General features: G+C 43.2%; 3 protein-coding genes across 4 annotated transcripts; all 3 read right to left on the bottom strand.

Moving 5' to 3' along the window:
- Nucleotides 1–5,061, bottom strand: prodh2 (proline dehydrogenase 2). Its single transcript, XM_070851414.1, has 11 exons — nucleotides 5,043–5,061; nucleotides 4,387–4,619; nucleotides 3,871–4,061; nucleotides 3,229–3,355; nucleotides 2,689–2,760; nucleotides 2,463–2,543; nucleotides 2,222–2,365; nucleotides 1,903–2,069; nucleotides 1,583–1,693; nucleotides 1,133–1,221; nucleotides 1–744 (listed from the first exon to the last, which is right to left on the bottom strand). Exons 2-11 carry the CDS (start codon nucleotides 4,615–4,617, stop codon nucleotides 569–571), a joined length of 1,389 nt encoding a protein of 462 aa, XP_070707515.1. The 5' UTR covers nucleotides 4,618–4,619; nucleotides 5,043–5,061; the 3' UTR covers nucleotides 1–568.
- Nucleotides 5,062–6,208: 1,147 nt separating this feature from the next.
- Nucleotides 6,209–10,235, bottom strand: tbx6 (T-box transcription factor 6). The gene is made up of 8 exons (XM_070852395.1): nucleotides 10,166–10,235; nucleotides 9,210–9,423; nucleotides 8,836–9,103; nucleotides 8,581–8,724; nucleotides 8,376–8,446; nucleotides 8,207–8,265; nucleotides 7,787–8,078; nucleotides 6,209–7,439 (listed from the first exon to the last, which is right to left on the bottom strand). Exons 1-8 carry the CDS (start codon nucleotides 10,233–10,235, stop codon nucleotides 6,209–6,211), a joined length of 2,349 nt encoding a protein of 782 aa, XP_070708496.1.
- Nucleotides 10,236–13,187: 2,952 nt separating this feature from the next.
- Nucleotides 13,188–17,194, bottom strand: nif3l1 (NIF3 NGG1 interacting factor 3-like 1 (S. cerevisiae)). 2 transcript variants are annotated; one of them, XM_070851968.1, is made up of 7 exons: nucleotides 17,118–17,194; nucleotides 15,692–16,290; nucleotides 15,349–15,505; nucleotides 14,771–14,894; nucleotides 14,444–14,582; nucleotides 13,833–13,913; nucleotides 13,188–13,703 (listed from the first exon to the last, which is right to left on the bottom strand). In XM_070851968.1, the coding sequence occupies exons 2-7, from the start codon at nucleotides 16,278–16,280 to the stop codon at nucleotides 13,519–13,521; spliced, it is 1,275 nt and encodes a 424-aa protein (XP_070708069.1). In that variant the 5' UTR covers nucleotides 16,281–16,290; nucleotides 17,118–17,194; the 3' UTR covers nucleotides 13,188–13,518. The 2 variants fall into 2 exon arrangements, with proteins under 2 accessions (XP_070708069.1, XP_070708070.1); XM_070851969.1 differs by having other exon boundaries at nucleotides 17,128–17,191.

The following is a 17,194-nucleotide window of genomic DNA, read 5'->3' as shown; positions in this document are numbered from 1 at the left end:
TTTGAGTTTTCTTTTTATTACAAAGACTATTTATCGTAAATTTCAAGTGGTTTGGCCAGAAGCTCAGAGATCTGTGCATCCAAGTGTTCTTTAGATTAACCAGCCAGTCTGCTACACACTTCATAGTTTTGATGTCTTCAGTATTAATCTTCAGTGTAGAAAATAATAGAAATAAAGAAAAAGCACTGAATGAGGTGTGTTCAAACTTTAAACTGGCACCGTGTGTGTGTGCGTGCGTGCACTTGTATGTATCCATAAAGATATTGAGTTATTTTTACTAATACAATGTATTTGAAATGCATATTTTTTCACTTGTCCATCAAACGTAACAAACATATTGTATATTGTTGCACATTTTGTTCTCATTTGTCATCAAATCATTGTTCAGTTACCAAACACGCTAATTCATCTACATTTATGCCAGTTTTTCATCAGCACTCAGTAGCCACCACTCTGATCCATTTCACTGACCAGTTATGATAATATGTGTGCAGTGGTTCAGCAGCACAGTTTACATTAACTCGCTCACATCGCCTCTTCTCTGTTTTCCCTCTGTGCTGGTGACCCATTAGCTACCTCTCCTCAGACCCAGTCTCCTGTAAAACTCTTTCCTCAGTAGGTCCCTCTCTTTGCGGATTCCCTGCAGCACGGTGCGATTCTCCTGAGCCCGGCGCACCAGGTAGGGGAGCGTGTCGTCCACTGAGCCGTACGGCACTGACTTGTAGACGGCATAACCCTCCTTCGCTGGGGGTTGGACGACAGGGACATGATGGCATGTTAGAGAGGAAATGAAAGACAAAAAGTGACAAATGTTCAATGTAGATGATGCCAAACATTTGAGTTGCTAAATCCAGCTTTGTGCACACTCAGTACTGTTTAATAAGAGACAGCATGTGATTCAATACCTACAGGTCTTTTTTTTACTACCCATAAATAGAGAATATTCCCCATCCACATACACCTGTAAATTCAGAATTAGTTTAGAGGAAATGAGGGCAACTAAGGGAAATACAATGTGTTCCTCCAGTGCAACTCCATTTTAGGATTTTGGCTGAGAAGTTGCTGCCGTCCTGCGCCATGTGTCATGTAAAGACACAGGACCAGTTGCAGAGAATGTAAAGGTGCAGCTCACCCAGTGTGAGGGAGACGTGATCACACATGCCCAGCAGCTGGCCGAAACACACTGAGCCTCCATCTTTGTCAATACCCAACTCTTCAATCCTGGAGATTAGATACACAAGCAGAAAGCAGCAGCAGAAAAACACAACTGTGAAAAAAACATGATTATTTTGAATCTTTTGCTTGTTTTCCTGTGCATCAATGAATAATTTCATCATTCATCAGTAATATTCTCAAAAACAAATGAAAAATTGTTTTGTTCTAAATGTGACCATTTAAAATGTCAGAAACTGCTGATACACAGCATCAAGTGACATTCAAGTGAAGGTAAAACCAGACTAAGGGTTATTATATTACTATTTCATTGATTATAGTGGCCCTGGATTAAAAGATCTCTCAAAGATTTTAAATGACAAAACATTTTAAGCTTCCCAACAAAAAACTCCATCCATGTGATATTCACCGTTTGGCGGCTCGTCTCACTGACTCCTCGTTGTGAGAGGCGACTATGATCCTGTAGCGCTCAGGTTTCTGGGATATGTTGTCCAGCATCACATCCAGTGATCGGTTGTAACTGCACGAACACAAGTTCAAGTGTTTCGGTGTCAGGTTCACTGTCAGAAATGATCTGTGTGTTTTTGAGAAGTTGCTATGTGCAACAGACTTCATCCCACCACAAAACTAAAGCACTTTGAGCACTAGATTCAGTGTTATGTAGTTTTCTTTTGTTATTGTCTTGGATGCATTTGATCACTGTGATTATTACCGCTGCCTCCTACACACCTGACATTGGTGTCCTCCCAGCACTGATGGATGGGGTCTAGACAACCCGCTGTATCTGCCAGCTTCCTTTCTTTGTCCATGTAGGCTCCTCGCACCAGCTTTACTCCCAGACAGAAACCCTCCACTTTGGACAGACGCAGGGCTTCTAACAAGAGAGACCTGGACTCCTGACAGACACAGATGGAGAGGGGAGTATTTGATAATGTCTCTTTTAAAGACAAAGAAGATGCATACTTGTTTTTATGAACTGTGGCGTTCAGTGCAATTCAAAGAAATGTTCTGATATTTAAAAAATGAAAACAGAAATATACATATTTGCCTTCAGATAACACTGATATGTGTTCCAAATCCAGGCGCCATCTTTGTTAAACTTCTTCATCATCGCCATGGTGACAAGAGTAAGGGCGGGGTTCATGTAGGTGTACTCCGCATCGACCAGGACTCGGACTTTGTTCACACTTGCCTTCGAAAAAACACAGTCAAGAGTAGTAAATCTGAATATCACTTTGATGCAGTTCTCCCATGTAATATGAATTTCCCATGATGCTTCACATCTGTACCTCTGCTATTTTGTTGAGTCTTTGCAGGCCACAGAGGAAATGGGCAACTTCACTTTCATCTAAACCAGGGAAGTTGATTGGCTGAAAGAGGCAGTTTCAGGTAAAGCTTAGAAGCCACATAAACATAAGTTAGTTAACATTAAATGTAGCTATCATTAATATAATAGAATCACCCCCATCAACAAATGTAAATATGTACGTGAACTGTGGGACAAACTGGACGAACCTCTCCGTCCATGGCTCTGACAAGGAGATTCAGGTCGTATGGCTGCTCTGCGATGAGGGTCGTGATTTTCACCTTGATGCAAGCAGCACAGACTCGTCAGTGAAGAGAGAGACACAGTCCACGCCAAATCAAAACAGAGAGTAGAAACTGGGGGGCGTTCGATCCAGAAGAGAACTTCAAACACTAAAATGTGTACTCTTATCTTTTTTTCCCACGTGTTTGATCTGCATTCAGCTACAGTTTGGCTCAGGTCCAAAACATAGTGAGTAAGTGTTCTCATATGACCTAAAAACCCTGGAAATTATGCAAATGGTTTTCCTTTTAGCCAAACATAAATAACATCCAGCTTAATGTCATCAATGTTCCAAAAAAGGTGCTAGTTAGGGGCCCGCCTCTTGAAAAATTCAATTAGCGTGTGAAAGTTAATTCATATGCCTTTCACGTCATTTCTTGCGTAATGACATCTAATTTACAGTGAATAGAGGCCTGGAGACTAAGTTCCTACAAGCATGAATGATGTGATGGAAAGCGCTGCCTTACACACAGCTCCGGGCTGAGCAGGGCTGTGATCTTCAGCTGCATCATTGGGTCTCTGCTCCAGGCGTTGCTGTGGGACATCCGCACACATTCCAACATGGCCTCCATGTTGTCGTCATATCTCTTCTCCCTGGTGTTGACAAAAAGCACCGCAATTTTGTTTTGTTTTGTTCAACATGTGAGAGGATCTCAGTGTAAAGCAGCAGTGCAGAGATGAGTATGTGACTGGGAGAGAGTTCCTTGCACTTTGGGCCTTATGTGCTTTACTTGACATATAGAGAACGATGTGAAGTCTCTCTCAAGCTGTTTTGTGGTAGCTGAACAAACAGGAAACCACCAAGACATGACCGAACAAACCAACAGGCCATCAACAGGTTTACACTTGTTCTCTACCAAACATTAACATTAACATCCAGTTATGTGCCTTAATTTATCTATTTTCTTTCATTTCTTTCATTTCTTTATTTCCTTTATTTCCACCCTTTCCTCCATCCTCTAGTTCTCTTCATCAGCTTCCAATTACAATGTTCAGTTGTCCAGCAAGCAAAAGTCCAGATCAGCCATAATTACAGCTAAGTTAAATAACAAAAGGGACGAGGAGGAAGAGGAGCCTGAGCACACTGAGTTATTAACAACGTGTCATACCCAGTGCTTTCACCCAGATCCTCCTCTATGGGCACCGCCAGCATGGGCCTCAGTCCCAGAGAGCTCATCTTCTCCATGGACTGAGAGATCTCGCTCTCACTCTCCCCGGCCACAAACTGGGCATACACAGTGGGCCGCAGCAGCAAGGAAAATCCCCTCCTCCCCAGGAGGGTGCGTGCTACCGACATCAGCTGAGAGAAGAAGAGACGGAGATGGTGAGGGAGACGGAGGAGGATGGACGGTCATGAGATGACACAGAGGCAGCGTGTCACCTGTAACCCTGCTGTATTTTGTTCATTTCTGTCCTGCATTCAAACATATATATATATAATGTGTAATGTTACACCACTGTAAAGATAATAATATAATCAGCCACAGCAAGTTGACAACATGACAACATTCCTGTTAAAGATTGACACACCTGTGTCCACTCAATACTGTTTCTGTTCACTCGTCAGTTTTATTCATCTCATTTTTGTCCAAATAATGATCACAAGAGGAAAACTCAGGTCTTACCTTCCCACAGTTGTTAACCAGCACAGGGAAGGAGCAGAGGCGGAAGATGCCCAGAGCACGGAGCAGCTCACCCAAACTCTTCACTCTGAAGGCACTGGGATCCTCGAAGGCCAGAGTCGCTGAGAGAGGGTCGGGCTGCTTGGCCGCCGCCGTCCTGGAGGCCGCCGTGCCCAGCAGCCTCAGTGGCAAGAGTTGAGGGAGTGAGGAACGCAAACGAGAGCACATCACCATCTCTGGGAAAGTGTGAACAGTACAGTCTGTAGGTGGAGTTTCAATGCCTTTGTTGTAATTTTAAGATGCACTTCGTGCTTACTGAGGAAGCTTTATCTGACATGTGTGTTACACAGAAATACAGAGATCCAGAGAGACATTATCAGAGCCTGAGCGGTGAGCCCAGGACGAAGTAGTGTCCTCTCATGTAACAACCTTTTGGGAGAGGAGAGGAAAAGAATAGCAGCAGTGTTTACGCAGTTAGCAGCCTTACTGTCTGCTGCTGCAACGACAGGTTAAAACTAAACAGCTTTAAGGAGATCAGTGAGTAAAAGTTAGGATTTAGAACAATCTGAATGATGTGTCGTTTGCCTACTCCGGAAGTAACCAATGCGTCTAGAATTGACAATAAAATTGCAAAAGAATAAGTCAGTAGAAAACCTTACCCTCCTTCCTCAAAGTGACAGTAAGCAGGTGCGATTTGAGGGTTTGCGTGTGAACCAGTAAAATCTCGCATCTTTTGGCTTTCTGACTGGTTAATAAGTGACTGCTTGGAAATTTGAGTAAACATCAAGTTGACCCTTGGCAGCAACCCACAAGTGTTGGCTTCATTTTATCATCAACAAATTGGACATTAGAAGCTCACTTTGTCATGTATAACAGAATTTCTCAGGCTGGTTTGGAGACTGACAGACTGTAAAAGTAAATTCTACTGCGTCAAATATAAGTGGCAGCATTTAACTGGCTGCATTTATAATTAAAGCTACAGTAAAGTTGTCGTTTTCAACTGTGAAACAGAAATAAAGTTTGTGATCCATTAGCAGTGTTGCAGTATTGAATGGTAAAATTTTTCATTCAAGTTTTTGTGAATGTCACATGTCAAATCCCATAAACATGAACTCATATTTCCACTAACCTTCATACCCCTCATTTCATTACACTGTGTTATGTGCCTCTGTGTTAAATAGTACCTGACAGTGAGTACAATGGTGTCCTGTATGAAGTTTCTTTTACAAACATTAATATTTTCTTTTCTGTTATTGTACTGCATGCTTACAAATGATCGCAATAACTTTATTTCAATCTTATTTTCTGTTTTTAGAGTGACTTTGCAACATCCTCAGCAACCCTAACCCAAGCAAAGCAGAGAGGAGAGGAAATCATTAACTGCCGCCTGCTACTATCCCCGTCTTTTATCTCTGACCCAACAGACTGAAAGTTCTCTAACTTTGGGTGAGAGGCACTTTTAGTGAAGTTGTTACATAGTGATTTAAAGGAAAAGTTCAACATTTTGGGAAATCCCATTATTCACACTGTTAACAGACACAGACAAAAACATTTTATTCTATTCAGTCACTTTTAGCATGTTTATTTGATAAGAAAATAAACTTTTTTTTTTTTTTTTTCACACTGGAATGGTTATCTTTTAAAAAAAAGGAAATCTTCAACATTATTTACAACTTTGGATCAATTTCATGAACTTGTTTATCAGCTGAACACTTCACACACACTCACAGTACACTGGGCTACTAGAACTACTGCTACACAATGATAAAACCTCTAAAAGCGCTATCAAGCCAAAACATTTTGTCAACATTAATGTTGGAATATTTTAAAACACTGCTCTTGTGCTCATGTCCAGGTAGGACCCCTGGGGGTGGGCGTGGCCATGCTGGTGTTGTCTATACAGATGCCTGAATGGGATGGAGAGGGACGGGTGAGGGTCCTGACAAAGCCGGAGAGGGTAGGATGGAAATGCAGGGTAGAGGGCTGGGGGAGGAGTGGAGGAGGGAAGACCAGAGGGAAGACCAGAGGGAAGCGTGGGATCCAGCTGGGGGAGAAGAGACGGGTGGTGCAGCACCATCTCTGGGCGGTACGGGGCAGTAGGATTGAACTGAGGGATGGCGCCTATTTCAACTGGAGGGTATGAGGAAGAGGAGGAGGAAGTAGAGGGATTGGGAAAGTTTTGAGGATGGGCTGTTGGTGGCAGTGAGGGAGCGGAGGTGGCTGATTGCTGGAAAGAGGAGGACACAGCCAAGCAGGAGGAGGGCTGGAAATGAGGGTGTGGAAGGGAGGCTGAAGGATGAGTGAAGGAGGAGGGAGGGAAGGCAGTAGCCAGGGAGGGAGCTTGGGCTTGGTGGCTCAAGTTTTGGAGGTGCAGGGCAGGGTGGGCGGAGCTGGGAGACACATTTGGAAATGGCAGATTTTGCATGTGTGGAGGGACTGAGGGGAAGGCAAAAGATGTGGGGGCACCATAAGCGGGTAGGGAGCTCTGCAGGCTGGGAGCTGGTGGGTGGTCTTGGCTGGGGTGAGGCTGAACAGGATTTGCAGGAGGGATATTTGGATAGATAAATGCTGCTGAGCTATGATCACTGGGTGAATTATTTCCGCTCGTAATGGGCTGATCCTGCAGCGGCTGAGTAGTTTGCGTGAGCAGAGAGTGAGATGGAATTTGGTCCTGAAGACCTGACTGACATGTGGAGGGTGGGGCAGGAAAAGAGGCATCTGTGGGTGCGTGCGGGCTGATTGTCTCTGGGATGGTGTGATAGCTGTTGGCAGAGGGGGAGGAGGAGGACAGGAGAGGCTGTGGGGAGGAGGAGTTAGAATGAGGCGGGGTGGGGAAGGTGAAGGAGGTCTGCTGCAGCAAGGGAGTGGTGGAGGAGGAGGACAGCGTGGGGGAGGAGGAGAGAACGGAGGGATAACCGATAGGAGGGATGGGTGCCTGGGGATCGGATGTGTCTGAAGAGTCAGGGACGGGGAGGGAGGAGAAAGAGGAGGATGACTGAGGAAGAGGAGCTGAGAGGAAAGAGGAAGGGTAAGCTGGTTCACTCATAGTGCCTGATCTGTGGAGGAGAACAGAGAAATGTTTTAGGGCTGAAAAGACTTGTTGCTTAATTAATTAGTTGATCCAAAAATTAATAAGAATATTCTAATTTCCCAAAATGTCAAACTATATACATTAAGTGTGAAAATATTATAATACACAGCACACTGATGTGTTTCATTTATATAAAAAGATGGAGAAATGAGACTGAATATGCCATGAAAACATTTGTTATAACTGGTTATAAATGGATGCATGTATGAGTTTGAGCATTTACCCTCTTCAAAAATATATCTCACTATGTATCCAGTAATGAGCAGATACATTTAGGAACAAGAGTAAATTCTTCTCTCTATGCAAACCTACCTTTCAATCATAGTATCTGGCACCTCACTTCCCACAGTGTTCTGCATCCCGTTGGCCATAGAGATGCTGATATCAGACATCTGGGGTGCCATGAATGCCTGGCCGAGGTCGAGTGGCTGCTCCGGGACCAGCGTGGTCTGATAGGAGGCCTCCTCTGGTCTGAACCCACAGGAGGGGTCAGGCAGTGTAGGCAGAGAGGCCAGAGTGAGGGCCTGCAGGTCTGCACCACTAGTGGCGGTGGTGTTTATGGGCTGCGGCAGAAGCTCAGTAGAGTCGCATGGATCACAGTTCACTGAGGGAAACAGATAGAGAAAAGGAGCTGTTTTAGGATAAGGCAAGTCAAGGCAATGCAGGGAGTAACAGTTATATCAACACAATGTCCAAATTAATGAGTTGCAAAAATCTAGTTATCCCACTTACCAATATCCACGGTTTCTGTCAAGACGGACACTTTGCGCTTCTGTCTTGCATCCCTTTGTCTGCAGAGGAAAAAACAGAGTTTAGATCCTCCGCGCAATGAATGCAACAACATGAGGCGTATGTATATTTGTATGTGTGTGTTTTAGTGTGGGCACATGTTGCGAATTACTTTTTGCTGTTCATGCCATCCTCTCGGAAGCCTTTAGCGAACGGGTTGGCGTTGATCTTCAGCTCTGTGATCTTAAAACAACAAAAACAATTTTACAGTTGCTTCATCTTCTCTCTACTTCTGCAATACTCGTATTGTTGCTTGAAGGAGCGCATAGAAATCTTAATGTTGAACTGCACCGCCTGTAAATGATGTACTGTGGTACCTTGTTGTTCTGGTAGGCGGTGACTGTGATGAACTGAGTTTCTGGGAAAACGAAGGAGTGTTGCCCTCCGCCCCACCTCAGCACATCTCGGGCTTCGATTACATGAACTCTGGGCTGGTAGCGATGCAGTGAGTGCAGGATTATCTGGAAAGAAAAAGAAAAGAGATGGAATCAAAATTCCCTATAAAAACAAAAACTACCAGTCAAGGTTTTGTACTGTATGTGGTGTGATTGATCTGATTCTGCAGAACTTACATGTCCCTGTGTGTCCAGTGTGTTGTTGGTGAGCTTGGCATAGTGAAACGAGATGGTGCGGCTCTGCCAGTGAGCACCCGTGGCAGGTGAGTCCGGGTGGATGAAAACACGGTCTGGTAGCCTTGCCTCTGCCCCGCCAACAGCCTGCCAGCCGCCGCCTTGGAAACGATAGCGGGAGTTGTCTGCTGGGATGATGTCCAGGAGGAGGATGTAACGGAGAGATGGGTTCAGGCCTGAGAGCTTTAACCTCAGCCCAGGAAACATCCGTCTAAGAGAGGGATTTGTTGTGGGTTATTTAAATTTGTGCATTTATGGGCAGGGTGATTGAAAGTTCAGATAATGGGGTCAAAGGTCAGTGCACCACATTCTCTCACCTGCCCTTCTTTGTGATGATCATTTCTGTGCCCACCGAGCTGAACTGTTTCCATAAAGGTGCGTTCTCCAGCTCCATGCTCACCTCATCTTTTGGGGGTTTGGTGGCAGGATCCTTGGCGACAGGGGGAGGCGCCAGCAACCTTGGGGGGAGCGCTTTGGCTGCCACATCACAGGTGGGGGGGAATAACGGCATGTGGGCTGCAGGCTGCCGGTCTGTGGGAACACGCAAGTCCAGGATAAGATGGGATATGATTGGAATAAAGCAAACATGGGAGTATAATAATGTATACCTGTACAATGGTCCAATCAATGCTTAATAATTAATAATAATACATTTGGCTGCCAACAACTGATATTAATACATATTCAAATCTAATTTCTCTCACATCCAGTTATTAAAAAGACATTTTGATGCCTTTTAGGTGATGAATATATCATTAAAGCTTAATAAATTACATAGCTGCATAGAAGCTGCAAACGGAGGCCCCATCATGCCCCTTTACAAAGTGAGGGTTGTTACCCACTTTTACAGATGCAGCGGTTCTTGCTCTACAGAGCTTAAAGGGCATGAATGTTTTAAGGTCATATTGTATTTCAAAAGTACTTGTGTGACTTGGGTGGGAAAGACAACTCGTATTGCAGAACACTGCTGTACAATACCCACAATGCTGGTTTGAATGGTGCTACACTATCACACTTGGAGATGACAGGAGATGTGCACTAAGCTGCGCCCATAGGAAGGTAATTATTCAGTGACACACCTGAGTTAGCTTGATGGCTTTGCACGTGAAGAAAAATATTTTTAATAGGGAGCATTCAACACTGAAAGTATTTCAGAAGTGCACCGTTAACATTTTGGATGGAGATTCGGGATTTAAAAGCAAACAGTTTGAAAGCATTAAGTAACTTTTCTTCACTGATGTCCAGTCTTTTTTTGTCACACACACTTACTCACCTCTGTAAAAGCACTCTCCGATCCTTTGTGGTCCTAGAGCCAAACTGGGGTACATATCCACGCTCAGCATTTTCCTTTTGTGTGCTCGTCCCTTTACTTGTGTTCTTCACCAGCTGCAAAATAACATTTCACCCTTCAACTCTTCCTGTCTCCTTGTTTCTTTGCAGATTTGCTGAAAAGTTCTGCTCTTTCTTGCTTCTATCTGCTCCTGGCGCTCTGCTGTCCTTTGCTACAAATGCCCACAGTGGTGAGTTGCTCTGTTAAATAGGTGTGTGGAGCTTCACACATAAGGCCAAATGGCCCCTTTTTTTTTTTTACACATCTCTTCATTTGCCTCCCTGTCCCTCCACATCTTCCCCCCATCTTCCCTTCTGTCCCTGCTCGACAAACAACACAGGTCACATCGAGAGGTGATTCTAAAACTGTAGGGTTTACTTTAATTGGGAAATTATTGTGATTTGTGTTATTTGGTGTCAGTAGAGGTAGAATAACCACTTTTCCTCAAGTACTGTTCTGAAGTATTTGCTCTTTACTTGAGTAGTTTAATTGTATGATGCTGTGTCACTCTTTCTCACTACATTTTAGAGGAAGATGTTGTGCTTCTTACTTCTTACTTTGCAGCTTCAGTTACAATTTATGCTGCAGATATTTTATAGACAAAACATGAGATATATTACTATAATTTTAACCACCCAGACGATAAAAGGTACTTCAAATTTGCAACAACATTAAAATGTTGCTTACACATTAATGTACCAACAATTAAAAAATAAACCATATTGAGTACTTTGCTTTTGATACTTGGCTTTTACATTGTGGTGCCTCTGCTTAAAGTAAAGGCCCTGAATAATTCTGCATGTCAAGAAAAGCAGGCTCCCATATGTCCATAATTCTTGAGAATGCAAAACAGGCACCTGTCATTTGTGATCTTTTTTTCCCCAGATCTTTGGTGATTAATTTAATTCTGGGAAGTGCTACTCAAATTTTAAGTGCCTCTTACACATACATATAAATCGAGTAGTTCACTGGCAGGTTCCCTGTGGCTGTTTGATGACTTGATGACATGTTTCTTCCTCTCAGCAGTCTGCTTATAAGCCTCTCTCAGCAGGGAGTCGGGCCTTGAATGAAGGTGGAAGAGGAAGACAGTTTGGCCGACGGCTGCAATTTGGTCACAATACAAACACGAGTGTCTAGAAGTTTATATCAGAAGTTTTAAATCAGGTATGAGCTCAGTATTACATCTGATTCTAGACGAGCTTCCTGGATTACTTAACACTATGACTGTTGACTGTTGAATGAATCAATTTAACCCAAATTCTGTTACTTTGTGAGAGACGTTTGGTATGGAGACAGGATTTGTAGCTAAAACACAATAAAACACAGACCACACAGACGAACCTCTGTTGGTAGTTTCAGTCAGTCAGTCACTTATTATGGGATGTGGTGGATATTCAGATACTTCACTTAAGTAAATAAGTAAACAGTAAACACAAAGTGAGAATGCTCTATTGAAAGCTAAATATATTTCAAGTAAAAATACGCATTATGCAGAAGATTCTCTCCTGTTGTTGTTATATTAACATTCATTATATTAGAAGATTATTATCATTACATTACCATTTTGGCAGTATTCTCTGCTGCAGCCCGTCCAGAGGAGTCAATTCTAATGACTTTATATGGTAGTTTAATCTATAGCAATCTAATGTTTCATAAACAGTTCATGTTTTATATGTAAAAAGGATAAAAAGGACATTATTTCCCACTGAAAAGTAGTAGAGCAGAGGATAAAGTAGCTCAAGTGGAAATGCCTTAAAACTGTATTGACTGTGCTAAAGTCTAAATCAGTGCAAAATGTGAAGTAGCTCAGGAAAACACACAATTTCATGCGTGCAAACCAGTGGCAGTAGAGTTTGAGATGCCTTAAACTGAAAAAAAAAAATGAGACCTTTAAATATTCAAGAACTGGCTATGGTAATCTCCTGCTTTTTGGAGGACTTTTCAACAGACCATAGAGGCTCTTCAGCAGAGGATTACTGTTACATCATGAGTCGAGAGAAGTGATTGAACAGGATAAAAACCTGTATGGCTTTAACTGTGTGGGAGATTGAATCATCATTTGAGGAACAATTCTTGGAAAAGGAAGAAGAGATGCCTCTCATTTAATTTTTATTTTTTTTAAATGACAAACAGGTCCCACGTCTACCTGACATTTCTGCCAATAAAAAGAGTGACAGCTGGAGTCACTTTACAGAAGTGAAGTATAAATGTTGTTCTAGTTGTTGTTTTCCTTCTCCATTTGTGTGTGTATACATACGTGTGTGTGCTGGGGGGGGATAAAAGCTGAGGGGAAGTGGAGGTGTGAACGCCACACTGAGATAAAGGTCATTACCTCGATGGGGGCAGCGAGGTGTGTGTGTGGCGTCTCTTAATGCTTTTATGAGCCGACAGGTGTGTCGCAAGCACTGCCGCCACCAGACTCTGTAACAGCCAATGATGAGGACTGTTACTTGTTCTGTTTTTTAACCATTACTGGAGTGGGGGCAGGTGGTGTGTGCCGTTTACAGTGTATTAAGCATTACCATTGGCCTGCTCTTTGACATGTATGTGCTAAGTGGTTTGATATTCAGCTTTGTTTGCTCACTGAGGTCTAAAGGTCGGGTTATTGGAAAAGAAAGACTTCATTGATCAGAGATAAATGAAGATATAATAAGACATATTTGTCTTTACATTTTCATTGTTGGCTCAGATTAGTGCAGATGTTCCTGCTGTTCATATAACAGGAGCTCCTCCAATTCCTTCCAGCATGTTTATGATGAAACAACAACGTTTTATTCTCATGAGGATTTTTTGGAGGATTTGTTTGGTTCCTGTGTGCCAGATGCAAACATTCTTCCTTTTAGGGAAGATTTGTGGATGCTGAAATTCTCTCCACTGCAGCAAAGAGCACAGTTTTTGTCCCATTGTTAGGATTAAAAGACACTGTGTGTTGTCCATGAATAAATCCTCTGTATGCAAAAGACACAAGCATTCAGATTACAAATCAAATGCTTTATCTTCAGCTCTCGCTCATCTGTCTCATCCAAGCCGCCTACAGTCTATTTTGTTGATCACCCTAAGCCCATTTTTATTAAGACCCTGCCAAAAATACATGATAAATAGCACAAGACAGCACTTTTCACCATTACATATGACACAGACACACTGAAATAGTGTGCTGCTGTTTTTTATGCAATCATGTCACACACATCCATTTGAATCACGCCATCAGAAATGGAAGACATTTGTAATGTCGTCACTTTCATCCAATCAAAACAGAGACAGTTTAACAGAATGCAACTGTAGCTCTAATTTGGTCAGACCACCTCCAGAGGGTCTCGGTCAGCCTTGGACACCACCACTGTTACACTGTCGGGAAGGCGGACAGCCAGCCTCTCCCTGAACACAGCCTGAAAACCCCGCTCACTGTTGCTATGGTCACTGAGGATGACGCTGGTTCCCTTCGCCACCGCGTCCAGCACTTCATGGTGGGACATCTCACCTGAACAACGGATACAATAATTACATCTGCAGGCATAACAAGCAAATACATTGACAGCAAAACAAGTACTATCAGGTATATAAAACTGTTTTTAATGAAAATTTTTGATTCATTTTGTTAAACGCCTACCTGTGATGTAGAGGTCTGCCTTGACTTTCAGTACTGAGGCCCCAGATCCGGCGCACGCAGCCACCGTGCAAACAGAGGACTCTGAAAAATATCATAATAATGACTCACTGACCCACATTTACATCTCAGGACCATTTGAACAAACATGAAAGTTTGATATCAGTGGATGATATGAATTTCACAACAATCAATTCTTGTCTGAAATCCGTTCAACTTGATTATGACATGAACTAAGTATACGTCTACTTCTGCCTTTCATCTTCATTTCAGTGGCATCCAGAGCTTTTAAAATGAGATTTTAATTTATTTATTAATCACTTCTAAGGCACACTTGGGGCGTGCTCTATCTGTGAGCTATTAACTCCCAAAGAACCAAAGCCAACTCTACAAGCACTGAATTTACCAACGATTTCCTTCATCTCTGTTTTAATTTGTGAAACCAGCTGCTATGTTGTCTGCTTGGCATAAAGATTTCAGACCATTCAGGACATCTGCTGCACCCAACACTCCACTAACTGGTAAGTCTTCATATCCTTCACATTGGTAACATCTTTATTTAACTCATAATAGCAGCAATACCATAGCCTGCTGTTTGAATAAGAGGTTATTACCAAGCGTTCGCCCCCATCCCAGAGCCAAACGGAGGTGCCTCAAACCCAAGTGGGACTTCATTTTCTGGATGGCTGTTGCCACGGTAACTGGCTGGTCCAAAACACTAAGTCGGCCCTGGCCATGGCCCGGGAGAGGGGGCTGCACGGAGTGAAAGGGGGAAAGTTTGGAAGAAAAGTAACCACTACACATAAAACAGGATATCAGTATATCACATTAAACCCTTCATAACTGCTACATGAAATGTAAAGAGCAGTATTTAAAAAGGATCAGTAGATCACTTGATGTTGTTCAGTTCATCATCTAAGAGCAATGTGTTTGTGTTGTACCTTTTCCAGCTTTAGGACGCTGAGGGACAGGCTGGGAGCATTGTGTCGAAACAGAGTCTGGACACTGGGGGTCAGCGCTGAGTCACAGCAGGTTACGCTGACATGGATCCCACTGTTGTCTGGTCTGAGAGGGCAAACGAACTATTATTCACTAGTGCAAAGGACCTAAGTGGTGACTTATGGTTAGACAAAATGAATTAAATTCTGTGCACCTTACACTACTACTGACCATGTTCCCATCAGCCTAAATGACTCAGTTCTTTTCCTCTCAAGCCACTACTCAGACTTGAAACTTGTTGAAATTAGGTAATCAGACTGCATTAGTTTATAGCCTTTACTATGTTGTCACAGTTATGTTTCAAGCTTGTGTTAAGGATGCTTGAATGAAAGGAAATCAATCTAAAACTTATTGTATGTTTTGGACATCATCTGCAGTTAAGTATTCACAATCTGTAGTTAAAAGGCTAACACATGCACAACCATCAAAATGGTCCTTTTATTAAACTCAAGCTATCTAGTGCTAATTCATCAACACATCCTTGAGTACACGTATTGATCGATGTAAACATGCTCAGGACCTGCTGACTGTATGCTGTAGTGTTGTTCCACTGTCACAAGCCATCAGCTCCTCCATAACAGTGTTGAGTTCCTCCGTGGTCTTCACCATGAATTCCAGTTTGTTACAGTGGGAGGCGCTACCGAGGGCCTGACTCAGCACAGACACCTGACCGCTCCCTGAGAGTCAAAGACAGACACCAGAGATGGAAAAAAACACTCGGGGGACAAGATGCAGGTCAGAATAGCTGACCAGTGAGTCAGTGTCATGTGTCACAACATTTTAGCCTTTAGCTTACACCTTCATTAAACATGCAAGGATTGTAGGTGTGAGTGACACATTTTCCATCCAGAATGACCTCTTACCAAGTCCCCCGATCAGCCAGTCGTTTACTCCTCCTTTAACACTATCCCACGCGGTGTGAGGGGAGAAGATGGCTATGTTGGCCTCCACAGCCCGGATGGCCAATCGCTGCTTCCAGTCTTTCTGCAACAGACGCTTGATGGGCCGAAACAACGGAGGGTGATACGAGATAATGAGGTCACAGCTCATGGCCTCTGCCTCGTCCATGACGGCATCTGTAAGGTCGTTGGTCAACAGGATGGTTTTAACAGGCCGAGATTTGCTAGGCTCGACCAGCAGGCCAACGTTGTCCCAGGGCTCAGCCAGAGAGAGAGGAGCCAGCAGCTCCAACACCTGCAGAACGTCTTTTAGCTCCATCAGGCCTGAAGAGTGAGCAGAACGAGAGAGGCAGCGGGTGGAGGAGAAGTGGGCAGACGAGTGTAGGTGGACAGAGGTTTGTTGGCTGCGACAGAAAGTCGGTGAAGGGAGCGATGAAGCTGCTGAGGTAGAGGAGTAGAGAGCTGCCTGGGAGGCCAAACTCCTCCTGGTACAAAGTCTTCTAGAGGTGACTGAGAAAAGGGTCCAAGAAAGGTTCCTACACCCAGTCAACATCAGTGGATACCTACATAGACACAAAAGGAAGAATCACTGATGAAGCCCTAAATCAATAACTAAGAGCAGGACCAGTGTACTAATCCACCCTTAATCAATTGACCATATCAGAAATAGAAATGCAGACAATTCTGATAATTGGACTGTTAAAGTAATTTATTATGCAAAACTCCAAACATTTACTTACTCTAGTTTCTAAAGCGTGAAGACTTTCAGGGATTATTATGTTTTATAAATCATTATAAAGTGAAGGCCTGATTTATAACTTTTGGCTAAAAACAATGTCAATGTCTCCAACAGATGATAACATAATGAAAGTCGCACACCAAAGGGAAAGCTATTAGCTGACTGAATGGACGCAAGCCAATCAATACAAAAAGCTATTCATGCCAGACAACAGTCAGAAACCAAGTGGTGAAAAATGAACTAGTTCCTCTTCACTGATTCAAATTTGTTTAACGTCCTAAATTGGACCCTGAAACCTCTGAAAACCTCCAAGCCCTCATCCAAACTGAGTCACCAGGCTAAGCAGACCTTTCTACTGTTAGCATAATATCTACTCAACACAATGCAGATTTCTTAATGGTTATACTTAGTGAAGTGTTGCTAGTAAGTAAAAGCTATTTCATGCCTTATTAAAGGATCTAACGTGACCCACAGGTGTGAGCTGTGTGCACACTGACAGGTCCCCCGCCCTCCCAAAGTCTCCCTCTGGGCAACATGCAGCTAACGCCACAGCTAGCTAGTCAGCTAACACTAGCTGCTAACCGGCACCTCCACAACATTTAAAAACACATCATCAACATGTCAATAAGTGCATGAGGGACTGGATCATACTCTGTCTTGCCTTTCACTTCAGAGGAGAGCTCACAGTGAGTTGGCTGTTGGACATATACCCGCGCATGTAAGCGGTG

This window comes from Pempheris klunzingeri, chromosome 20, assembly GCF_042242105.1.
Source record: "Pempheris klunzingeri isolate RE-2024b chromosome 20, fPemKlu1.hap1, whole genome shotgun sequence".
NCBI classification, from domain to species: domain Eukaryota; kingdom Metazoa; phylum Chordata; class Actinopteri; order Acropomatiformes; family Pempheridae; genus Pempheris; species Pempheris klunzingeri.
The sequence above is the reverse complement of the archived record's forward strand: the minus strand, read 5'-3'. Positions and strand labels throughout refer to the sequence as shown.